The 24,220-nt window shown below is 36.9% G+C and overlaps 1 protein-coding gene across 5 annotated transcripts in view; it reads left to right on the plus strand.

Annotated features, from left to right (window-relative positions):
• Ccdc141 (coiled-coil domain containing 141) overlaps positions 1-24,220 on the plus strand; it is a 172,527-nt gene that overhangs the window by 80,124 nt on the left and 68,183 nt on the right. For all 5 annotated transcript variants that reach the window (XM_048345160.1, XM_048345161.1, XM_048345162.1 and 2 more), the window contains one exon: positions 19,008-19,180. In XM_048345160.1, coding sequence (XP_048201117.1) covers positions 19,008-19,180 — 173 coding nt within the window. The remainder of the gene's footprint in view (positions 1-19,007; positions 19,181-24,220) is intronic.

Raw genomic sequence — 24,220 nt, forward strand, 5'->3', positions numbered from 1 at the left:
ATACTGCTGTGTAGCATCACCAGTTTGTCTTGAGTTAGTGATATGGGTCTGCTTCTTCCCACTGATGCATTTAATATCGATTTAGCAGGTGGTTTTGTTTGCTATATGTTCATGTTAACTTATTCAAGTCCTTTAACTATGGTGCAACCTATGAAGATGGTGATCTCATTTGAAAACTTTATCAAGTTAAATTTCACTAATTTATAAAAAGACAATAAAAGGGGAAGCCACAGGAAGTTAGATATGTTGTGATCTAAAATAATAACACTAAGTACAGTCTTCGACAAATGGTGACTTAATTTTGGCCTTCTTTACTAATAAGAAACTTTTGACTTAGGAAACAGTAAAATTATAACCTAGAAGTTCAAGAACCATAGTAAAAACACTAAAGAGTTGTTGATTATCTAACTCTGGAATTCATTGTCTTGGAATTCATTGAGAGAATGAATAAGTCTTCATAAGATTCATCACTCATCTTCCTCTCATCATAAAAGCAGAAACAAAAACAGGCAATCCTATATGGCTTGATATATTGAACTAAGTAGAAGTTAATTTTTGTCTTTTGAAATCTTGTTTTTTAATTAAGGGCTTTTACATTTATATCACATTTTCTTTTTTTCTAGTTTTTTTAATTATTATTAAATTTTATTGATAAGGTGATATACAGAGAGGGTATAGTTACATAATAAGGTAGTGAGTATATTTCTTGTCATATTTGTTATACCCTCCTTCATTTTTCTTTCCCTTCCCCAGTTCAGATAAGCATATATACAATATCCAGTGTACCAGATTCATATACAGTGACCACTGGGGGTACGTCAAAGGAAATTCACCTAGTACATTAAACATTGACAACAGTAAAATCCTCCTGTTTCCATCTCTTGGAGTTCATTTTGCTTAGCCTCATCTTATATAATCATATGTATGTAGCTGTTGAGACCTTTTTATGTTTAGTAATTGTTTGATTTTAGAGAGATGGTGTATATCACACTTTCAATCTACAAAAATGAATGGACTATCTGAAAATCATTTATTATGGTTTTAAAAGAAAATAAAGGGAATGTTGCCATAAAACCAGGCTTCTAGTACAAAGTATAGTTCAGAGCCTTGAAAAAAAATGTAGCTTCTCTTTCTACTTCTCTTTTCTCTTCCCTCCCTTCTGCTCTCCCAAACACATAAAAACACACATGTTCTCCTTCCCTTACTCTTGTTTTCTTTCTTAAATCTTATTAATTGATGACTTTGTCCCAACTCCTTGTCCATGACAGAGCAAAACCCAGAGATATTTCTTTTTTTTTTTTCTCAAATTTTTATTATCAAACTGAAGTACAGAGAGGTTACAGTATCATACGTTGGGCATTGGATACATTTCTTGTACTGTTTGTTGCCTTGTCCCTCATGCCCCCCTCCCTTCCCCCCTTTCCCTTTCCTTTCCAGGTGTTCAGTTCACTTACACCAAACAGTTTTGCAAGTATTGCTTTTGTAGTTATTTCTCTTTTTTTACCCTGTGTCTCTCGAATTTGGTATTCCCTTTGAATTTCCTACTTCCAATACCAGTAAACACGGTTTCCAATATACTCAGATAAGATTACAGAGATAGTGTAGGTACAAACATAGGAAGGTGATACAAAACATCATCAATAATAGAAACTACACATACACATAGGACGTTGAAAGTAGTTACAACTGTGATATATCACTTGTTTCCATAACATGGAGTTCATTTCACTTAGCATCATCTTATGTGTTTCTAAGGGTATAGCTATTGGGCCTTGTGATGCTCTGCTATGGCTTGCCTAAACCTGTACTAATTATTCCCAATAAGGGAGGCCATAGAGTCCATGTTTCTTTGGGTCTGGTTCACTTCACTTAGTATAACTTTTTCCAAGTCCTTCCATTTCCTTACAAATGGAACAATGTCATTCTTTCTGATAGAGGCATAAAATTCCATTGTGTAAATGTACCACATTTTCCTGATCCATTCATCTATGGAGGGGCATCTGGGTTGGTTCCAGCTTCTCGCTATGACAAATTGTGCTGCGATGAACATTGTTGTGCTGGTGGCATTACTGTGATTTTGTTTGTGGGCTTTTGGATAGATACCCAACAGTGGGGCTGCTGGGTCATAGGGGAGTTCTATATTGAGCCTTCTGAGGAATCTCCATACTGCTTGCCAGAGTGGCTGAACCAGATTACATTCCCACCAACAATGAAGTAGGGTTCCCTTTTGGGCACATCCCCTCCAACAATTGTTATTATTAGTTTTCTTGATATATGACATTCTTGCTGGGGTGAGATGGAATCTCAATGTTGTTTTGATTTGCATTTCCTTTATGGCCAGTGATGTAGAGCATTTTTTCATATGTCTATTGGCCATTCTCATTTCCTCATCAGAGAAGTTTCTTTGTAAGTCTTTAGCCCACTTGATGAGGGGGCTATTGGTTCTTTGCAGTTTTGTTTTGGAAGAAGGTAATTTTTTTAGTTCTGCATATATTTTAGAGATGAGGCCTTTGTCTGTTGAATGTCCGGTAAAGATCTTCTCCCAGTCTGTGGGCTTCTGTTTATCTTGAGAGCTATGTCCTTTGCCGTGCAGAAGCTCTGGAGTTTGATGCAGTCCCATTTGTCCAACCTTTCTTTGATTTGTAGCCTTTCAAGGTCTTTGTTAAGGAAGTTCTGTCCTGTGCCAAGGAGCCCAAGTGTTTCTCCTACTCCTTCCTTTAGTGTCTTCAGGGTGCCTGTTTTGATTTCAAGGTCTTTAATCCATTTGGAATTGATTTTGGTGCAGGGTGATATATAAGGATCTAGTTTTAGTTTGTTGCATGTGTTGAGCCAGTTTTGCCAGCACCACTTGTTAAAGAGGCTATCTTTCTTCCATACTATTGTTTTAGCTCCTTTATCAAAGATTAAGTAGGCATAGTTCTGTGGGTTGATTTCTGGGTCTTCAATTCTGTTCCATTGGTCTTCAGGCCTGTTCCGGTGCCAATACCAAGCTGTTTTTATTACTATAGCTTTATAATAAAGCTTGAAGTTGGGTATTGTAATTCCTCCAGCACTGTTCTTTCTGCTTAGGAGTGTTTTTGCTATTCTAGGTCTTTTATTGTTCCATATGAATTTCTGGATTGCTTCCTCTATTTCATTAAAGAATGGTGTTGGGATATTAATGGGTATTGCATTGAATTTGTAGATAGCCTTTGGCAATATTGCCATTTTGATTACATTAATCCTCCCAATCCAGGAGCATGGGAGGTTTTTCCATTTTCTTAGTTCTGACTTAATTTCATTTTTCAAGCTTTTAAAGTTCTCCTCAAAGAGGTCTTTCACTTCTTTGGTTAAGGTTATTCCTAGGTATTTTATGTTTTTGGGGGCTATTGCAAAAGGAGTTGCTTTCCTGATTTCAGCCTCGGTCTTTGGGTTGTTAGCATAGAGAAAGGCCGTTGATTTTTGAAGGTTTATTTTATATCCTGCAACTTTGCCAAAGTTTTGTATCAGCTCTAGTAGCTTGGGGGTAGAGTCTATGGGATTCTTTAGGTATAGGATCATGTCATCTGCGAAGAGAGAAAGTTTAACTTCATCTTTTCCTATTTGGATCCCCTTTATATTCTCTTCTTGCCTAATTGCTCTGGCTAGGAATTCTAGTACTATGTTGAAGAGCAGGGGAGAGAGTGGACATCCCTGCCTTGTTCCTGATTTTAAAGGGAATGGCTTTAGTTTTTCACCATTTAGAGTTATGCTTGCTGTTGGTTTGTCATAAACTGCCTTGATTATATTCAGGAATGTTCCCTGGAATCCCAGTTTTTCCAGGGCTTTTAGCATAAATGGGTGCTGGATTTTATCGAACGCTTTTTCCGCATCCAGCGATAAAACCATGTGGTTCTTTACCTTGCTCCGGTTGATGTGGTGGATTACATTAATTGACTTTCGTATATTAAACCAGCTTTGCATCCCTGGGATGAATCCAGTTTGATCGTGGTGTATGATTTTTTTGATGACCTGTTGAAGTCGATTGGCCAGAATTTTGTTGAGAATTTTTGCATCTATGTTCATCAGGGAGATTGGTCTGTAGTCCAGAGATATTTCTTATAAAACAAAAAGGAAGAAAAAGAGGATTGAGATTAAAAGGTTGGGTAAGACGAGGAAGAGTAGTTAATTCCTCAAACTCAACTAATAATACAAGTGAGATCCAGAGAAGAGAATTCATATTTCTAAACCTCATAGACCTGGTTCCCCAATTCTTTGTTCCATCATTTGAATGTCACAGCATACTAAGAATTCACATTATAGGCTCAACTGGGATTTATCAGTGTTATACCATTTCTATAGCCAAATCGTACTCAGAAAAGTAGGGAAACATTATTTTTCCTCCTTTTAAAGCATTAAGGAAATAATCTTCCACTTTAAAGTTAAGAAATTAATGTGAGGAGCTGGGAATATGGCTTAGTGGCAAGAGTGCTTGCCTTGTATACATGAAGCCCTGGGTTCGATTCCCCAGCACCACATATACAGAAAACGGCCAGAAGTGGCGCTGTGGCTCGAGTGGCAGAGTGCTAGCCTTGAGTGAAAAAGAAGCCAAGGACAGTGCTCATGCCCTGAGTCCAAGGCCCAGGAATGGCAAAAAAAAAAAAAAAAAAGAAATTAATGTGAAAAATGATGGATACTTTTACCTCAGCAAAAATAGAAGCTAGAGTTTGGGAAATGGATGTTTCATCATGACTCCCAGTGTCAATTCTTTACTATATAATTAAAAAACAGTAAATTATGAAATTATGTTGTGGGTAAATCTATTTAAGCTAAAGAGTGAAACTCTCTCAGTACTTATAAGTGGTGTTTTCTTTTTTATTTAGATTGCAAAAAAAATTTTTTTACAAAAAAATCTTACTTTATTCACTCTGTCATAGAACATTCATAAATAAATAAATAAATAAATGGCTAGATTTTTAAATTAGCATAAATTTAAAACCCTCAAGGTGATTTTTGTCTAGGCTGTAAGTTCCAGTTATATTAGTAAGGAGTACTTTCGTATTTGGTAGTCAATTATTTCCAAAACACTGTGTTTTCCTTTGGAAAATTCACTTTGCTGTGATATGAGGGTACTAGAAATTCCAGTTATGAGCCATCCCATTCTTAGATGAAGTCCTACTCCCAATAACCATGAGTGCTTTGAGGTTTTATCTTACTTTCAAGCCCATGTTAACTTGACATAGTTTCATGGATCCTGATGGAAGACATGTGACTGTGACTTGAGGATCAGAGATGAAAGATTTTTAGCACAGGGAAAACAGTAGCTGAATAACAGCATGCCACATTAGTTCCCTAAGTACCAATCCCTACATGGGAGGAGGGGGAGTGACTGTAACCTTAGAAAGTGGAGTTCAAAAGAAGGACTTTCAGCTTGGAGAATGGACTGTTTTATTTCAAACAGTAAGCAAGGCTGTTTTTGTCTCAGAGGAAGACAGTGCCTCTCTTAAGATGGCTACCTGTAGACATACAGGCATAAATAAGAAATGGCCCTGATTAAAAAAAAGTTTTAAGGTTATGCATTCTTAGTGTACCAGGAAGAAGTGTTAGAGCACCAGGGAGGGACCCAGGAAAGACTTCATTTTCCACTTAGGTGACTCTAGATATGATTTACTGTTTTGGGGATGGATTTGTTGCTTTCATTTATTTTTTTATGCTTAAGTTACTTTTCTAAAAAACCAATTCCACTCAGAATAACTAGAAGTACTCTTTTTAACAATCAAACTTCTTTCAATTCATCAGAACTTGGTCAATAATATCTTTCAGTTTCTCAGTCAAATTCCACTGTGAAAAAGTATGTTAATATCATGGGTAATATAGTTAATGGGACAGTGTGAATATCTGCTTAAAAAATGTGTGTGTGTGTGTGTGTGTGTGTGTGTGTGTGTGTGTGTGTGTGTGTGTGTGTGTGTGTGTGTGTTGTCCTGTGACTTCAACTCAGGACCTGAGTGCTGCTCCTGAGCTTGTTATACTCAAGGTTTAGCTCCATCACTAGAGCCACAGCTCCACTTCTGGCTGTTTGGTTGTTTATTCCCTTTGGTGGTTAATTGGAGAAAAGAGTCTCTTGTCTCTTGGATTTTCTTTCCAGGGCTGACTGCAAACTGTGATCCTAGATCTCAGCCTCTTGAGTAGCTAGGATTAAGGCATGAGCCAACAGTGCCTGGTGAGCGATGAGATTTTTAAAAATAGAGTTTATTTTGTTTTAAATTTTATAAGAATAGGAAACATGCCAAATTTATCTGCAGAAGAAAAAACTATAAGTTTTATGCCATATGCATTTTATCTATATTTTATTATATGTGATGTCTATAATCACCTAGAAATATGCTCCCCTACTCTTTTCTTTTTATCTTCCTTTATTCTTCTCCATACCAATCCTTGAAGTTGTTGGAAAAATAATGTGGTAAATTTATGGCAATAATTGTTCTTTATTTTAAAGTATTTACTTTTTTGTAAGTATTTATTGAACCATTGCTGATATGAGTTATAAGAACATGATATGAAATATGAATGCAGCACTGACCATAGACACTTACCTTGATCCTTCTAAACATTCATCATTCATAATCATAATCATAGATTATCTTATTTGTTGTAATTTTTTGCATGCTCATGAAAAAGATGCTTTGGTTAACATTGATTGATCACCTAAAGTGTATTTATCATTGTTTAAGGAGTGTGGTTTGACTCAAACAGTGATAAATATATAAAAGGTTTCACGAACAGAAGTGCATGAGTTTGTACTCTGTGACAGCTCTGACAAAACCCATAGCTGTAAGGCCTGGCTGCTGTGTTGTTAAGTTTCATATCTCATGACTTCCATTCCCGGGCACATGATTTCATTGGGGAAATCAGAGGAGAATGAAAGCAAATCCATTTTGTGATCTGAGTCAATCTGGAAGTCAAGGTTAAGCAGTCAAAGAAGCACAAAAAATATCATGAAATGTAGTCTCATAGCTTCCATTACTCCTGTCATCACTGTTAAGAATTTAATATCTTTTGACAAGATAAAGTTGTTTTTTCAAGATATTTACAGTGATGCAAAAACAGTAGTGCCTATGGTTGTTTGAGATGAAAACAAAATAATTATGCTTGGGGTCCCCTGTGTATTTTCTCATTATATATTGTTCTTTTATCATTTTCAAGACAAATGCATCTTAAGCACCTGTGAGGAAAATAATTAATTTAAAGATGGCCTAGTTGTTGTGAGAGACTGTCAGAGTAAAGGACATGCTTGAATATAGAACTAAAAAATATTATCAAAAAGAAATTTCTTAAGATGGGATAGATGAATTAAAGAAAGTAAGTTAATTGTTACTAAATAGCAAGAAAAATATAGTCCCTTCCAGTGTTACAATTCTCAAGCAGACTGTCTCAGATTCCTCTTGTCCACAACAACTAAAAGAATTTGCTTTCCTTCCCTCCTTTCTTCTATATTTTCCTTTATCCACTGTGCTATGTCTGTGGGTTCCAGGCATCAGTGGGGGCCTTGAGCTTTTCCCTGCCTTCCAGGCTCTCTCTTGCTGGTTTTTTTCTTTTCTTTCCAGTCCTGGGGCTTGAACTCAAGGCCTGGGCACTGTCCCTGAGTTTCTTTGACTCCAGTACTCTACCACTTGAGCCAGAGTCCCTTCCAGCTTTTTCTGTGATACTGATAAGTTGAACTCAGGGCTTTATGTATGCAAGGCAAGCACTCTACCACTAAGCCACATTCCCAGCCACTCTTGAAGGTTTTGTTTTTGTTTTTGTTTTTCATTTCTTTATTCTCAGAGTGATGTACTGAGGGGTTACAGTTTCATATGTAGGGCAGTGAGTACATTTCTTATCCAACTTGTTATCTCCTCCCTCAGCTTCCCCCACCTTCCACCCTCCCCATTTCCTTCCCCCCCTTAAGTTGGCTTACACCATATAGTTTTTTTTGTTTTGTTTTGTTTTTTGGTGTTTTTGTTTTTTGTTTTTTGTTTTTTTTTTGGCTAGTCCTGGGGCTTGGACTCAGGGCCTGAGCACTGTCCCTGGCTTCTTTTTGCTCAAGGCTAGCACTCTGCCACTTGAGCCACAGCGCCACTTCTGGCCATTTTCTGTATATGTGGTGCTGGGGAATTGAACCCAGGGCCTCATATATACAAGGCAAGAACTCTTGCCACTAGGCCATATCCCCAGCCCTACAGCATATAGTTTTGTATGTATTGTTGTTGCCTTGGTTTGTCTTTTTATCCTTCGTCTCTTGATTTTGATATTCCCTTTCCCTTCCCTAGTTCCAATACACATATATACAAGACAATATCCAGGGTACCAAAATCAGTTTCAATGACATCAGGGGTTAAACCACAGGAAAAAAAGACAAAAGAAAAAGGGCATAATTTCACATGGTATGTAGAAAACAATAACAGTGTTAAACTACTTATTTCCATAACTTGGAGTTCATTTCACTTAGAATCATCTATATGTTCATGTTGGTGGGAAAGTAAACTTGTTCAACCACTCTGGAAAGCAGTATGGCAGTTCCTCAAGAGGCTAAACATAGAGTTCCCCTATGGCCCAGCAGCCCCACTTTTGGGCATCTACCCAAAAGATTACAAGCAAGACCACAACAAAGCCACCAGCACAACATCGCAGTACAACTTATCATCGCTAAAATATGGAACCAATACAGATGCTCCTCAGTAGATGAGTGGATCACGAAGATGTGGTTCATATACACAATGGGATTCTATACCTCCATCAGAATGAATGACATTGCCCCATTCATACAGAAATGGAAAAAAACATACTAAGTGAAGTGAGCCAGACCCAAAGAAACATATAGACCCTATGGTTTCCCTCATCAAGAATAATTAGTACACATCTTGCAGTTTTTAAGAGTGGCAAAGCACCAGAATTTGCATGATGTAGGAAAGCTGTGATGGAATAATCCAGAATAGAGGGGACACTGAGTAGAAATCTTAAACCTTTCCAAGGAGATAAAAGTGTGTGAAAAATTTTCCAGCTCTTACCCCTAGTAGAGGTAACCACTGAGCAAAATTGTTTTTATTTTTTTATTTTTTTAAGTTTTTATTATAAAACTGATGTACATAGAGGTTACAGTTTCATACGTTAGGCATTGGATACATTTCTTGTACTGTTTGTTACCTTGTCCCTCATACCCCCCTCCCTCCCCTCTTTCCCTTCCCCCCCCCCCCCCGCCCCGGGAGGTTCAGTTTACTTACACCAAACAGTTTTGCAAGTATTGCTTTTGTAGTTGTTTCTCTTTTTTTACCCTGTGTCTCTCAAATTTGGTATTCCCTTTGAATTTCCTACTTCCAATACCCATAAACACTGTTTCCAATATACTTAGATAAGATTACAGCGATAGTGTAGGTACAACCACAGGAAGGTGATACAAGAACATCATCAATAATAGAAGCTACAGATAAACATAGGACGTTGAAAGTAGTTACAACTGTGATATAACAATTGTTTCCACAACATGAAGTTCATTTCTCTTAGCATCATCTTATGTGTTCATAAGGGTATAGCTATTGGGCCTTGTGATGCTCTGTTATGAATTGCCTAACCTGTACTAATTATTCCCAATAAGGGAGACCATAGAGTCTATGTTTCTTTGGGTCTGGCTCACATCACTTAGTATAATTTTTTCCAAGTCCTTCCATTTCCTTACAAATGGGGCAATGTCATTCTTTCTGATAGAGGCATAAAATTCCATTGTGTATATGTACCACATTTTCCTGATCCATTCGTCTACTGAGGGGCATCTGGGTTGGTTCCAGATTCTCGCTATGACAAATTGTGCTGCGATGAACATTGTTGTGCTGGTGGCATTACTGTGATTTTGTTTGTGGTCTTTTGGATAGATACCCAAAAGTGGGGCTGCTGGGTCATAGGGGAGTTCTATATTTAGCCTTCTGAGGAATCTCCATACTGCTTGCCAGAGTGGCTGAACCAGTTTACATTCCCACCAACAATGAAGTAGGGTTCCCTTTTGGCCACATCCCCCCCAACAATTGTTATTATTAGTTTTCTTTCTTTCTTTTTTTTTTTTTTGGCCAGTCCTGGGCCTTGGACTCAGGGCCTGAGCACTGTCCCTGGCTTCTTCCCGCTCAAGGCTAGCACTCTGCCACTTGAGCCACAGCGCCGCTTCTGGCCGTTTTCTGTATATGTGGTGCTGGGGAATTGAACCTAGGGCCTCGTGTATCCGAGGCAGGCACTCTTGCCACTAGGCTATATCCCCAGCCCTAGTTTTCTTGATATATGACATTCTTGCTGGGGTGAGATGGAATCTCAATGTTGTTTTAATTTTCATTTCCTTTATGGCCAGTGATGTAGAGCATTTTTTCATATGTCGCTTGGCCATTCTCATTTCATCATCAGAGAAGTCTCTTTGTAGGTCTTTAGCCCACTTGATGAGGGGGCTATTGGTTCTTTGCGGTTTTGTTTTGGAAGATGGTAGTTTTTTTAGTTCTGCATATATTTTAGAGATGAGGCCTTTGTCTGTTGAATGTCCGGTAAAGATCTTCTCCCAGTCTGTGGGCTTTCTGTTTATCTTGCGAGCTATGTCCTTTGCTGTGCAGAAGCTCTGCAGTTTGATGCCAACACCATTCTTTAATGAAATAGAGGAAGCAATCCAGAAATTCATATGGAACAATAAAAGACCTAGAATAGCAAAAACACTCCTAAGCAGAAAGAACAGTGCTGGAGGAATTACAATACCCAACTTCAAGCTGTATTATAAAGCTATAGTAATAAAAACAGCTTGGTATTGGCACCGGAACAGGCCTGAAGACCAATGGAACAGAACTGAAGACCCAGAAATGATCCCACAGAACTACGCCTACTTAATCTTTGATAAAGGAGCTAAAACAATAGTATGGAAGAAAGATAGCCTCTTTAACAAGTGGTGCTGGCAAAACTGGCTCAACACATGCAACAAACTAAAACTAGATCCTTATATATCACCCTGCACCAAAATCAATTCCAAATGGATTAAAGAACTTGAAATCAAAACAGACACCCTGAAAACACTAAAGGAAGGAGTAGGAGAAACACTTGGGCTCCTTGGCGCAGGACGGAACTTCCTTAACAAAGACAGAGAAAGGCTACAAATCAAAGGAAGGTTGGATAAATGGGACTGCAAAATTGTTTTTAAATGGCACAGAAAAGAGTTTCTAGAGTGCTGAATGGTTCAAGTAACTGGGATACATAAGATAACTGACTTTGCCTGAAGTGTAGGGTGACTCAGAGTGATGAGACAAAAGCAGAAGGAGCAGGGTGCCAGGGAAGTCTTGAGTGCTCTGTATAGGAGTTCTTACTTATACTGCAGATGTCCCAAAAGCACCATGAGAAAATGGTGATGTCTTAATTTGCTAGCCTTTAGGTACTCACTCTGAAAGAGTGTTGGTTGTGGGGCTTAGAAACCTTTGCTCTTAGAGTCAAAAGTCAAACTGTTTAAGCCACAAATATTTTCATACAGGTGGCTAAAATATTGACAAAAGTATTAAAACATATATAATAGAAAGCAACTGTATAGTGGAAGAAATGCATTGAATTTTCTAACTGCTTCCCCTCTCACACACCCTTGAGGGAAGGGGAGGGTTTGGGAGGGACTCGAGAACCATAAAATGCATGATAATAGTCAAGATTCAATTGTCTTTATAAACTGTTTTGTTGGATGGCAGTTTCTTTGTACAACTACTTAAAGATGAAAATAAAATTATTTAAAAAGAAGTAATGCCTTTAACATCCTAAATTTCTAGAGAATCAATTCAATCCTGGTTAATAGGGAAACAGTAAAGACACTCAGCTTCACAGTATATTTTATAGTAAATCTACTTATAAACTTCTACCTCATGAATATATTTCTACTTCTATGTATGCATAATTCCAAATTATTGAAACTTTCTATTGGAAATAAATATATTTTGCCGTACATTATGTTTATTTATTGGTATATATGCATGTGTATATATATATACATACACACACACACACACACACACACACACACACACACACACATATATATATTCCTTTGCTAAAGTAGAGCTCTTTGAACCAAAAAAAAATGTCCTCTTCACTTTGGGCACACTAGAACACCTAGAATAGTGTTTTAAGTTAATGGGTAGAAATTATTTGAATGACTGAGAACAATAAGTTATAGAATGTACAATTTCCATGCCAACTGTACTACATTGTTTATAAAAGTTTATATTGATGTCAGGAAATGGGAATCAGATCAGTTTGAAAGAAGAGAGCTTTATTCCTTTATATGCAAGTAAAACAATATCCAAGATTATGAGTAGAATTGTATAAAGGGACTTAGCACATGTAGTACCTCCTCTGAGAATTCTATTAGCATCACTTATAACTTCTTATTATTTGCATGTCAATTTTCTGTGCTTCTTACAGAGTGATTATGCCTTAATCATCTTTGTATGCCATCTAGTGTTCAAAAAGTTTGGTTGCATAAACAAATAAATAGTGATATGACAAATTAGTTCAAACTTTGAGCTTCAGTTTTCTCTTCTAAAATAATTCTTTGTCTACCTCAGAGAGTATTGTTTAATAATAAAAATCCTTATCATTAGTGACAAATTGTACAAAGTCTTTAGGGTATAGTTAAGTATAAAATAAATGGAATTATCGGGTTTTAGGTGAAAATTTAGAAATACTTGTTAGCATATCACTTTTCTAAAAACAGCTATTTTGGAGCCAAGCTGATATGAATTTTGGCAGACATATTTATTAACTCTATGATAGTAGACAGTTGTTTAACTTCCTTGTACACCTGGTTATTTTTAAACCTGTAAAATAGAAATGGTAATTGCATGTTCTTCACAGGGTCATTATGCTGTCTAAATAAGCTAATACATGGCTAGTGCATAGAATAGCTAAATTCTCATTAAGTTCCAGCCATTATTTTGTCATTACATATGCATTTGATACTGCAATAGACACTCTAATGTGAATTAAATGCTTTTGTTCATTTTCATATCCCTAGCACCACAGCTGAGTACATGGACCATATTTCACTCACTAGTTTTTCAGTGAATAAAAAATACAAAGTTTTACAGGTTGCAAATGGACATTTTCAATATTAATATTCCTAAGATCATCTTAAAATTTATTTAGCTCATTTCAAGTAACAGAAACTAGAAATTATTAATAGACACTAGCTGTCTAAATTGATTCCTGTGTTTCGATTCATTACCAAGGTTGATTGGCCTCAGAGAAAGTAAGAAATGGCCAGTACATAAACATTTGCCATTCATTGTTGGGAAAATGCTTTAGATACGGCCACTGTTAATCTAAAATTCATTCTTTTCCCATGATTTCTCCTTTAAGATTGTAGGAGAAACTTTACATCAGGAGTTAATGGCTTGAAATACCTCTTTTATACTTCACTTACCAGTCTTATCAGTGAAGTTCTGGATTACTAGCAGCAACCTTTAAGAGGCAAAGATTAAACACAGATGTTGGGATGGGGGCAGGAAAATCAGGATGTGAAAAATCACATCATGATTGAGCCCATGGCTGCTGTCGTGGATTTGAGGGCAGAGCAGCTTCTGTCACAACTAGAAATAAAAATCAGCTCATCAAATTGGAAGCTAATATAAGTGATCTTAGGTTCTGTTTAGAAAAGGAAATTGAATCTTTAAGTCTTTATAAAAACTGAACCCAGAGGAATCTAACCCCACATAGGTGGCAAATACAAGTGTTCTCATTAGAAGCTGATTTGACGTTGGTGTCCTTGGTTGTTTGCAAGATTGTGCAGTTTTGTTGGTAGTGACTTTTAATGTTGATTCTTTCAAATTAATTAGTCAAGAAGCTAACAATATTATTTGCTCTGTGTGTGTGTGTGTGTGTGTGTGTGTGTGTGTGTAACAGTGTAATAGGAATATCAGGCTGGATAGCTCAAGTCTCTTGCCTGAATGTCTTGTAGATAGTTAAAAAAGAACAAAATGTTCCATGTCCTGATATCATCTCTATTTTATTTGATGTAGCATGCCTTGTACCCTGTACTCAACAAGAGAAAAAAGAAGTCATTTTTTATTAGCATCTCAAAGAACAAAAATTAAGCAGCTCCTTAGTCTTTACCAAATTAGGGCCCAAGCAAGATGATCCTGTCCCCCCTCACATGTGCAAGAACACAGTAGAACCACATGAAATGGTCCAGATGTGCTAGAATCCAGCTGTAGAAGACATCCATATGCTGATGTCCTTTCTTTCCAATCCTGTCTTGAAAGCTTTGTTTGACCTGCACATATATGGTTGGAAGGAAAAGGGAGATGTGGAAAAGAAAAACTGGTACTGTTAGTTCTGAAATAATTTCTATGAGGGTTACAATGTCCTTACTGCCAGAAATAACCTGTTCTGGTCTGCACTATATGACAGCAAAGGCATTCTTTCCAGTTGGATCCAGTATATCAGGTTCCCTATGGGTATGGTAAATAGAAAAGCCCTCTCGTCTATTTCAGGAGATGACTAAATGAGAGCAATCATACTTACATCATTTCTGGAATCAGCACATGGATTCCTCATCAGGGCTCCACTGGAATGAGAGAAAGCAGTTTTGCATGTAATTCAGACAATCACAGACAGTCTCATCTTGAAAGAAATATTCCCTTAAATTCCAGAAGTTTAGCTTTTGTTTCTGTGTCTACAGAATTATTTGTATTATGTTTAGGGTGAAGAATAAGACATACATTCCCTTGAAGCATCCAAACTGCTTAAGCTACAGATATGCCACAAATGTATCTGTAGGGCTAAAGAAAGAATGAAATCACTCATCTCCTTTCTACTGCCACAGTTTTATTCACTGATGCACTATATAGAGAAAACAATTCCAAATGCCTTCTTAACATGTTAATCTGTTTTTTAAGGAAATCTCTCAAAGAAAATTAGTCTGTTATGATTCCAAATTATAGGTTATCTTTGTCTTTGAAATATTAGCTCTTCCTGCTAGGAAATAGCTGGCCCTTTGATTTACTGGTATTCTATTAGGAAATAATACTTTCATTATAGCATTCAGGAACAAAGTGTAGTGATATCTCACATGTTTTTTAATGGCCTGAGTTTTATCATCTGACTCTATGAATGAGACCAATGCTGAAAACCATGAGCGTGGCCACTGGGCTGTGGAGCTTCAAAAGGGAAGGCCCCAGAGCGTGAAAGGCAGGCAGCAGGTGGTATGCCCTTCTTGGTGATTTCCTAAGGACATATTTCATCAATCAGAGTTTAGAGTAACAGCTCTCTTTTAATTTTCAAAACAACAATATCATGACACATATTATGATTGTGATAGTTTAGCATCAAAGCAGAATGGAGTTAAATTTGTAGACAAGGAAAAAAAAAACTTTAGGTTTCTCTATCCTGTGTCTATGCCAGGCTCTTGAGAATGATTTTAAAGGAAGAAAAAGAATACACTGGTATTTTTCATATAGACTTCTTACTCTAGTGTACCACAGGGTTTCTCCATCATTAATGTGAATATATATTATTATAAACACAAATCTGTGTGTTTTCTAACTTTAACTCAAAGGAAATGAAGATGAGTTTGAATACACTGGATTTTGCTTTAGACTCACCCTCCATTAACAAGATATATCACTGTATTCAAAACAAACAATGCAAATTTTAAAATGCAAACTTTCCAGTCATAGGGATTACTGCCAATTGTTCTTTGGATGACTTGTGGAAAGACCCAGCAAGTCATGTCATCATTTCCAGCGGCAGCATCCTGCTGCACTTTACTCTATTGCCAACTTCAGGAAATAGAAAGGATCAGATAACTGAGATCTTTGGACTCAGTGTTTCTTTTTAAAACTTTCTTTCTTTTACATTCCTGTAGCAAAATACAAACCTTTTTCTTGATCTTTCTGTATATCAACCTCTCAGTTTTTAAAATATTTTTATCACCTGTACAAAGAAAAAAATTATATATGTATTTATACACATACAAATATCCCAACTAAGTTTTGAGACCCCATCTTTTCCAAACAAGATTACAGGCTTTTGTACAAGACTCTTTCTTAAGCTTCCAGTAGTCACCTTTGTCACAGAATGCCATGCATGATCCAGGATTAAAGAAAGGGATCTTCAGGGCCAGACAAACTGGGTATAAATCACAAACTGGCCTCTTAAAACTGAGACTTGTGAAATTTATTTCACCTCATACAACAGGGATAATTTCTTGTTCCCTCTCAGAAATATTAAAGATAGTATGCCTGGAATACAGTAGACAGTTGATAATATTGTTAAATAAATGGGAAATATATAGATAACATAAAATATTTCTTACTAGACTGCAGTTATTATTTCTTCTCAACTGCTAAATAGATTAGAATGGCTCTTTTTTTAAATATTCTATGTAATTAAAGAAAAGCAGATCTTGAAAATAATGAGGGCATTGGCAAGAAAAAGAGAATACCAATATAAATAATAAGACAACATTAAAGAAATTTTATTTGCAGATCCTAGTTTTTGTGCAATTCATCCAAATTCAGCCATTCAAATTCTTTCCTAAGAGGGAAGCCAGGTGTAGGGACATGTGTTTTTTTCTACATGCCTATAGGTGGAGACTCTACATTTGGCTTAAACTGTGAGTTCTCTGAGCATGAGCTCATCCTTGTTCCTCAAGCTTGCTCTGGGTTCAATATTACCAGACCCACAAGTCTTTTTGTTCTCATTTCTTTTTTTAAAAAAATCTTTTCTTTTTTTTTTTCTTATTTATTGTCAAAGTGATATACAGAGAGGTTACAGTTTCATACGTTAGGCATTGGATACATTTCTTGTACTGTTTGTTACATCCTCCCTCATCCCCCTCCCCCTTTCCCTCTCCCCCCATGAGTTGTTCAGTTGGTTTACACCAAACAGTTTTTCAAGTAATGCTTTTATAGTCATTTGTCTTTTTGTCCTGTGAGAGCTTCTGCAGGGCAAAGGACATAGCTCTCAAGATAAACAGAAAGCCCACAGATTGGGAAAAGATCTTTACTGGCCATACAATGGACAAAGACCTCATATCTAAAATATATGCAGAACTAAAAAAATTACCTTCCTCCAAAACAAAACCACAAAGAACCAACAGCCCCCTCAACAAGTGGGCTAAAGACTTAAAAAGAGACTTCTCTGATGAGGAAATGAGAATGGCCAAGAGACATATGAAAAAGTGCTCTACCTCACTGGCCATAAAAGAAATGCAAATCAAAACAACATTGAGATTCCACCTCACCCCAGCAAGAATGTACTATATCAAGAAAACTAACAATAACAAATGTTGGAGGGGATGTGGCCAAAAGGGAACCCTACTTCATTGTTGGTGGGAATGTAAACTGGTTCAGCATCTCTGGAAAGCAGTATGGAGATTCCTCAGAAGGCTAAACATAGAGCTCCCCTATGACCCAGCAGCCCCACTTTTGGGCATCTACCCAAAAGACCACAAACAAGAACACACTAAAGCCACCAGCACAACAATGTTCATTGCAGCAATTTGTCATAGCTAAAATATGGAACCAACCCAGATGACCCTCAGTAGACGAATGGATCAGGAAAATGTGGTACATATACACAATGTAATTTTATGCCTCTTATCAGAAAGAATGACATTGCCCCATTCGTAAGGAAATGGAAGGACTTGTTCTCATTTCTTATGGTCTAAATCTTGTACACACATCTAGATTTTTCTAGTTTGTAGGATCTTCCTATTAGAGTCTTGTAGGCCCCTGCTAAGTTCAATGTCTTTCCACATAACAATCCAGCAAAGCCATACCTGCTGAACTACCTACTTGACTACCTGACATTACAAGTTTTCTGTGATAAGCTGTACTCTCGGTCAGTATGTAACATTCCACAGGTGGTTTCCTCCAGTAATACTAGAGAGCAACATGGAAGAGCTCACCTGCGGTTCAACTCTTGCTCAGGCCAAATGTTAAGAGATGAGCTATGTTTTTACTCTCATGTTATCATCATGTTACTGCATCTTAATGCCCATTAAGGTTTAATGGCCAGTAGAAAATGCCTTTCTATTCTGCTAATTCTAGAAGTTCAATTCCTCCTTTGGAGAGTTGGCAAACCAATACAAGAAGAAAATAAAATAATTCAAGAATATTCTCTCAAACTATTGTCCTGGTTTACAAGGCTATGTTCTTTTCAGCATAATCTTATTTTTGCATATGAGAAACTAATTATTATTCTTTGTATTCATTCAGAACTAAACTCTAATCTCCTCTGTGGGCTGATAAATGTTTTGGGTGAAGCAGGCTAAGGACTTAGTTATATTTGAAATGACATAGGAGAAAGCATTTTTGGTAATTTTTTAGTACTTCCCTATAGTGTTTATATTCAAAGTGTTGTTTATGGGAAATTTCCTATTAACACTATTTCTGAGACTTTCAAGTTATAAAGGTTGCTAGTATTTTTAAACAGCTCATCCATTTTTTGTACACAGTATAAAATATAAAAATATAAACTCACTTCAAATTTTACATGGTTATAACTGAATTTTATAGGTACCTTGTCAATGTATTTTGTTATAGGCTCAATGCATGTTTATGTGAAACTAAACTATCATTAGTTTCCTCTACTTAGGCCTGTAATCCTAGCTACTCAAGAGGTGTAGCTCACAGTTTGAAGCCAGATCAGGCAAGAAAGTCTATGAAATTCTCATCTCCAAATAACTATAATAAAAAAAAGACAAAAGTAGAATTGTAGCTAAAATGTTACAGTGCTAGCCATGAGGAAAAATTAAAAAGCTCAGGAACAGCAACCAGGCCCTAAGTTCAAGCCTCAAGACCAGAACAAAAAAAAAAAAAGAAAGAAAGAAAAAAGAAGAAAAGAAAAGAAAAAGAAATTCAATAACTCTTCTCTGTTAGTTGTTTTTTTGTTTTGTTTTTGGTCAAATTTCTAATTGAATCACCTAGTTTAATCACTAGTGTTTCAGGAACACATTGATGTAGACTTTTAGACTAGAAAAGCAGAAAATGAAAGTGTGTTTTCTTTGGCAGGCATTTGATGTACTGGGACGAGTTGAAGCTTACCTTAAGCTCCTTAAATCAGAGAGTTTAAGTCTGCCTGTCTTGGCAGCGAGGCATGAGGAATTACACAGAGAAATTAAAGACTGCACAGCTGATGCTTTGCAAAAGGGACAAACCTTAATCAGTCAAGTTGACTCCTGCAGGTGAGTAAAATCTATTTCATACTCAGCATAACAAGTTTTTGTACAATTGCCACAATCTATTAGAAAAATAAGTTGCACAATTTTTTTCCTGCTTCTGATGTTTTGCTGCATTATGACATGGTTTAAAAGGATCTGCTGGATTTTAGTCAGTAGTAATTCTGAACACAGCATTGCTCATACAGAAGCAAGGCCATATTCTGAGCCTAAGGACTTAAAGGTACTAAAACTTTGCCTCTGAATATTTCTGAGGAGAAAAGAGTAAAGGGACAAGAAAAGAAGCAGAGCTTTAGAAAGCTTCACAGTGTCTTTCACCCTCTAGTTCTTTAGCCTTGAGTCTGTTATCCTTTTCCTTTTGAAGGAAAGATTACATACTAGATTTCTCTTTCATTTCTGACCTTGCTGGTTCACCAAACAAAGCCCTAAGTATAAAGTGACTATTAATAACAGTAGTTCACATTTATTGAGAGTCTGGTATGTTCCAGGCATTGTGCTGAGAGATTTAGGAATTTTATGTCATTGACCACCACAGCCACTCTACAAGGCACATGATATAAATGTTTCCTTTTACAACCAATGTAACTGAGACACAGAGAGATTAAGTCACTTGCAGGAGATCACTTAGCTTTTGGGACAGCTGGACATTGAATCTAAAGACACTTGTTCCAGTTTGCATGCTCTGAAACAGTGTCATAGGCAGGCTATTTCTATAAACATATTTGATGAGTGCATCCGTGCAAGCTTACAATTGGGTGAGCATGAGGAGAGGAAGGTACCTTGAGAAACAGAAAGAGAATGCAGCAGGCAAGTATGAGGAAAAAGCATGGATTGTGAGACAAAAGGGAGATGGCAGCTGAGATAGAACAAATATTACCTAGAAAGAAATGAAGGCATGTCTTTAATTTGACAGAGACAGCAGATCTGTACAAGTGGGTTAAGTGAAACTGTTTATCCTCCATGTCCCTGAAACTTAAAAATGTTGCATTTTAGGTAGAACATGATAAAAATTATTTTATTTTTGTTTAAATACTTTTCCTTCTCTCTTTTAGATATGCTTTAAAGTGCTGATTTGATAGTCTTGTGAGGAATTTTGTTTCTAGGAAAACTATCTGAATCTGGACAGAGATAATTAATCCAGGGCCTTTCATGGTTGCTATGGGATCATGCAAATCTAAGATGAGCAATAATCCAAAATCTTCCAGCAAGTTCCAAAAAGTTGAGAGTATGAGGACAAATAATTCTCCTCTGTAGCAACACAACAAAAACAGCTGTAGCTATTGAGTTCCTTCATTTTAGCTCCAAGCAATTCATCAGGTTAAGATTGTGTCTGTTATGGTCCAGGAACCCAGTGCACCCTGTTGGGCCAAGTGGATATGCAGGAACTCCTCCCTTCTGTGCTGAAAGGCCGTTGTTCCAGAATGCAAAATATCTTGGGCCTTGCCCAAGTCATCCCCTCTGATTTAGAATTCTATATGCCCCCCCCCCCATGTAGAATAGGCATTTATTGTACTTGGACTCAGGGCATCTGTTAGATACTGGTCTGAGTTATATGAAGAGGGCAATAAGGGGTGAGATCTGATATTGACATTGGCAAATGATCCTATCTCAATTTAGCAAGTGAGTCTCGAAGCACCAATGGTTAGTATCTGGCCAAGCTACTCTTTGCTTATGTTGTTTTCTGTGGCTTAAGAAGGTTCCTCATGCATGGTCCAATCAAAATACTGTCAATGAAGCTACTCAGATCTCTGGTGTTCTAGTTTTGTGTTACTCTTGTCTATCTAGTACTTAATCCACAAATTCTAGTCTCTAGGCTTCTCTGAAGTCTGATCAGCAAGAGCTCTGGACTCTCTAAGATTCTACCCCCCTAAGTATTCATCCGGAAGGAAGGTAGGAAACTGGTATAAACATAAGACTCATCCATTCTCTGGGACACTATCTTGTGTTATCTGTTCATGTTCATACATTTGTCTTTTTCCAGTTATTTAAGACATGAAGGAAAATTCAGCCCGCATTTCTAGAAGCTGAAGTTTTGGGTTCAGTTCTAATGGGTCACTCACAGAGTTAGAAAGGTTGCAAGTTTTTAGTGCTAAACTTTACCCTGTTTGCTCTAACCAATAGTGGTTTACTTTTAATGATAAAGCATTAGAAGTGTTTTTATTTCATCTACACTCTTCCTTTGTTACTTACCCATTTATATTGTAGATTTGTATGATTATCCTCAAAGAGAGTCCCATTCTCTGTTTCCTTTACCCTTTCTAAGTTTAATTTTTACACATTAAGAATTCATTTGTTTTTTTTCAGTAAGCCGAAAAAAACTGATTAGTCTTAACAACAACAACAAAAAGAAATCGTTAGTGCCACTTCAAAACTCTCTAATTAGTGGATAGGCATCTGGATTTTAAAAAAAGAAGAAGAATTAGCAGCACCATAAAACTACAAGCTTTTCTAATAGTTCCAAGGCATATGTTTGTCCTGAGAGTTCATAATACTTTACAGACCCATAGTACTTCCATTGTGCAAGAGAAATTGAAGGCAATGTGAAATTGTTTCTTGGCAAAGAGCATTTTTTTTTATTCTGAAGGTAGATGCAGAAGAGAAATCCATTAAGAACTAAATTGAAATGCGTTAAAATCTCAGCTGCAGGCTAGAGCCATATACAGCTAGTGACCCCACTCAGTCCCATGCATTCCCTTGGGATTCGCTTTCCTTCCTGTCTAATGATCCATCTGCCCCATCGCCTGGTTCACTATCAGAGGAGAGAAGTAGAACCTAAAAGGAAATTTCAAGTTGCAGTCAGATCTGTAGGAAAGGTGGAATTTAGAATGGGGTCCATGGAAATCTACATAAATTTGGACGAATCAAAGTACGTGTTTATACTTCACAGTGGCTTCCTAGACTTCTGAATGCCAGCTGTACATCATGGATGTAAAATACCAAGGTTTCTATTTTCAGACATATGAAAACTGGTGTTGGTAATGCGGGGGGAATGAGGGAAGAGGTAACAAGCAGTACAAGAAATGTATTCAATGCCTAAAGTAAGAAACTGTAACCGCTCTGTATATCAGTTTGACAATAAAAAAAAAAAGAAAGAAAGATTTTGCTACTAAAAAAAAAAGAAAGAAGGGCTGGGGATATAGCCTAGTGGCAAGAGTGCCTGCCTCGGATACACGAGGCCCTAGGTTCGATTCCCCAGCACCACATATACAGAAAACGGCCAGAAGCGGCGCTATGGCTCAAGTGGCAGAGTGCTAGCCTTGAGCGGGAAGAAGCCAGGGACAGTGCTCAGGCCCTGAGTCCAAGGCCGAGGACAGGCCAAAAAGAAAAAAAAAAAAAAAAAAAAGAAAGAAAGAAACTTCAGACTTTGTGTCAAAGGAGCTTTATTTCATGCAGTCCGAAGACTTGAACAATGGTATGAATTTTAAACTTCCATCTGTAAAATGGAGATACACATTTCATATAGTTACTGGTGTGTGTGTGTGTGCATGTGTGTGTGTGTGTGTGTGTGTGTGTGTGTGTGCGTGCGCCAGTACTGGGGCTTAAATTCAGGCCTTTTTCCACTCTCTTAGCTTTTTTGACCAAGGCTGATACTCTACCACTTGAGCCATAGCTTCATTCCTGACTTTTTGCTATTTAATTAAAGAAAAGTCTAATAGATTTGTTTACCTGGGCTGTCTTTAAACTTCAATTCTCAAATCTCAGTCTCCCGAGTAGTTAGAATTACAAGCCTCTGGGTACCTGGTTTCATTTATTTTTTTAATGGAAATAAATTAGCACTACTTCTTGTATATAGAGTGCTCAGTAAAGAATTAGATCACATGATTTTACATTCTATTTAAAAACCCTTAGAAACAAAACAAAATATTAAGAGCCACATAGTTGTTTTCATATTATTACACCAAATTGAGCTACATAGTCATTTTAATTCACTGGGAAGGTTATGGTTGAAATAGAAAATAAACATTTATCTTAAGGGAATGAATGGCATAATTTAGTATTGGGGCCAGGTAAGAATTCAAAAGTCTTATAATCTGATTTTCTTTCTGTTAGTAATAGAAAATAGAACTTCAGAAGTTCACTTCTATCTATAGTAAATCTTTCTCAGTAAATACAAGATATTTGTCATTGTCTTATAATTACTACCTTATTAAGAACAAGAGCATAGTCTATGAAACTAAGAAAACTGATGGCAGAGGTGGGGTTGGGAGTAATGAAGAGAGTAATGAAGGGGGTGAAATTAATCAAGATGCATTGTACTTATAAACTGAGTTGTTGAATGTACTATTACTTAAATATAATGATTTTTTTTTTGCCAGATCTGGGGCTTGGACTCAGGGCCTGAGCACTGTCCCTGGCTTCTTTTTGCTCAAGGCTACCACTCTACCACTTGAGCCACAGTGCCACTTCTGGCCTTTTTTGTATATATGTGGTGCTGAGGAATCGAACCCAGGGCTTCATGTATACAAGGCAAGCACCTTGACACTAGGCCCATAATGAATTTTTTTTTTAACAAAAGAAGAGATGCACCTTGTTTTACTGTCCTGGGATCAAATGTTCTTGAGATTTGGGCAGTTACATAGAAAAAATAGTGGTCATTAGTATGGTCTCTTGGTTCTGTTTGGTCTGTACTCTGAAAATCTGTTCATTAAGAATTGTTAAGTCATTTTTAATCTTTTCAGACTGTACTATTTGTCATATAACCTATATATCTTTTAATGTTAACAAATGCACTTAGCTGTAATAGAAGTTACCAATAACGTATGTAACAATGGCCAAACATAAACTCAGGTTGAAACTTTTTACTCTGGCACTCCTCATCACTTCCTAACATACTTGGCATCATTGCTGACAAAACATCACTACAAATAGCATTCCACAAATTTAATCTTCAGAAAATTGTGATGGTTGGAAATGCTGGGTCTGGGACCTGTGTTAGCATAAAAGTTTCCATAATGGGACAAAAATGAAGAACTTATTTTTTCTTTCAGCATAGCTACCAGTTCTATGGCTTAAAATATACAATCAGCAGGAACAGGCTAGAGACAG

This window comes from Perognathus longimembris, chromosome 4, assembly GCF_023159225.1.
Source record: "Perognathus longimembris pacificus isolate PPM17 chromosome 4, ASM2315922v1, whole genome shotgun sequence".
Lineage (NCBI taxonomy): Eukaryota > Metazoa > Chordata > Mammalia > Rodentia > Heteromyidae > Perognathus > Perognathus longimembris.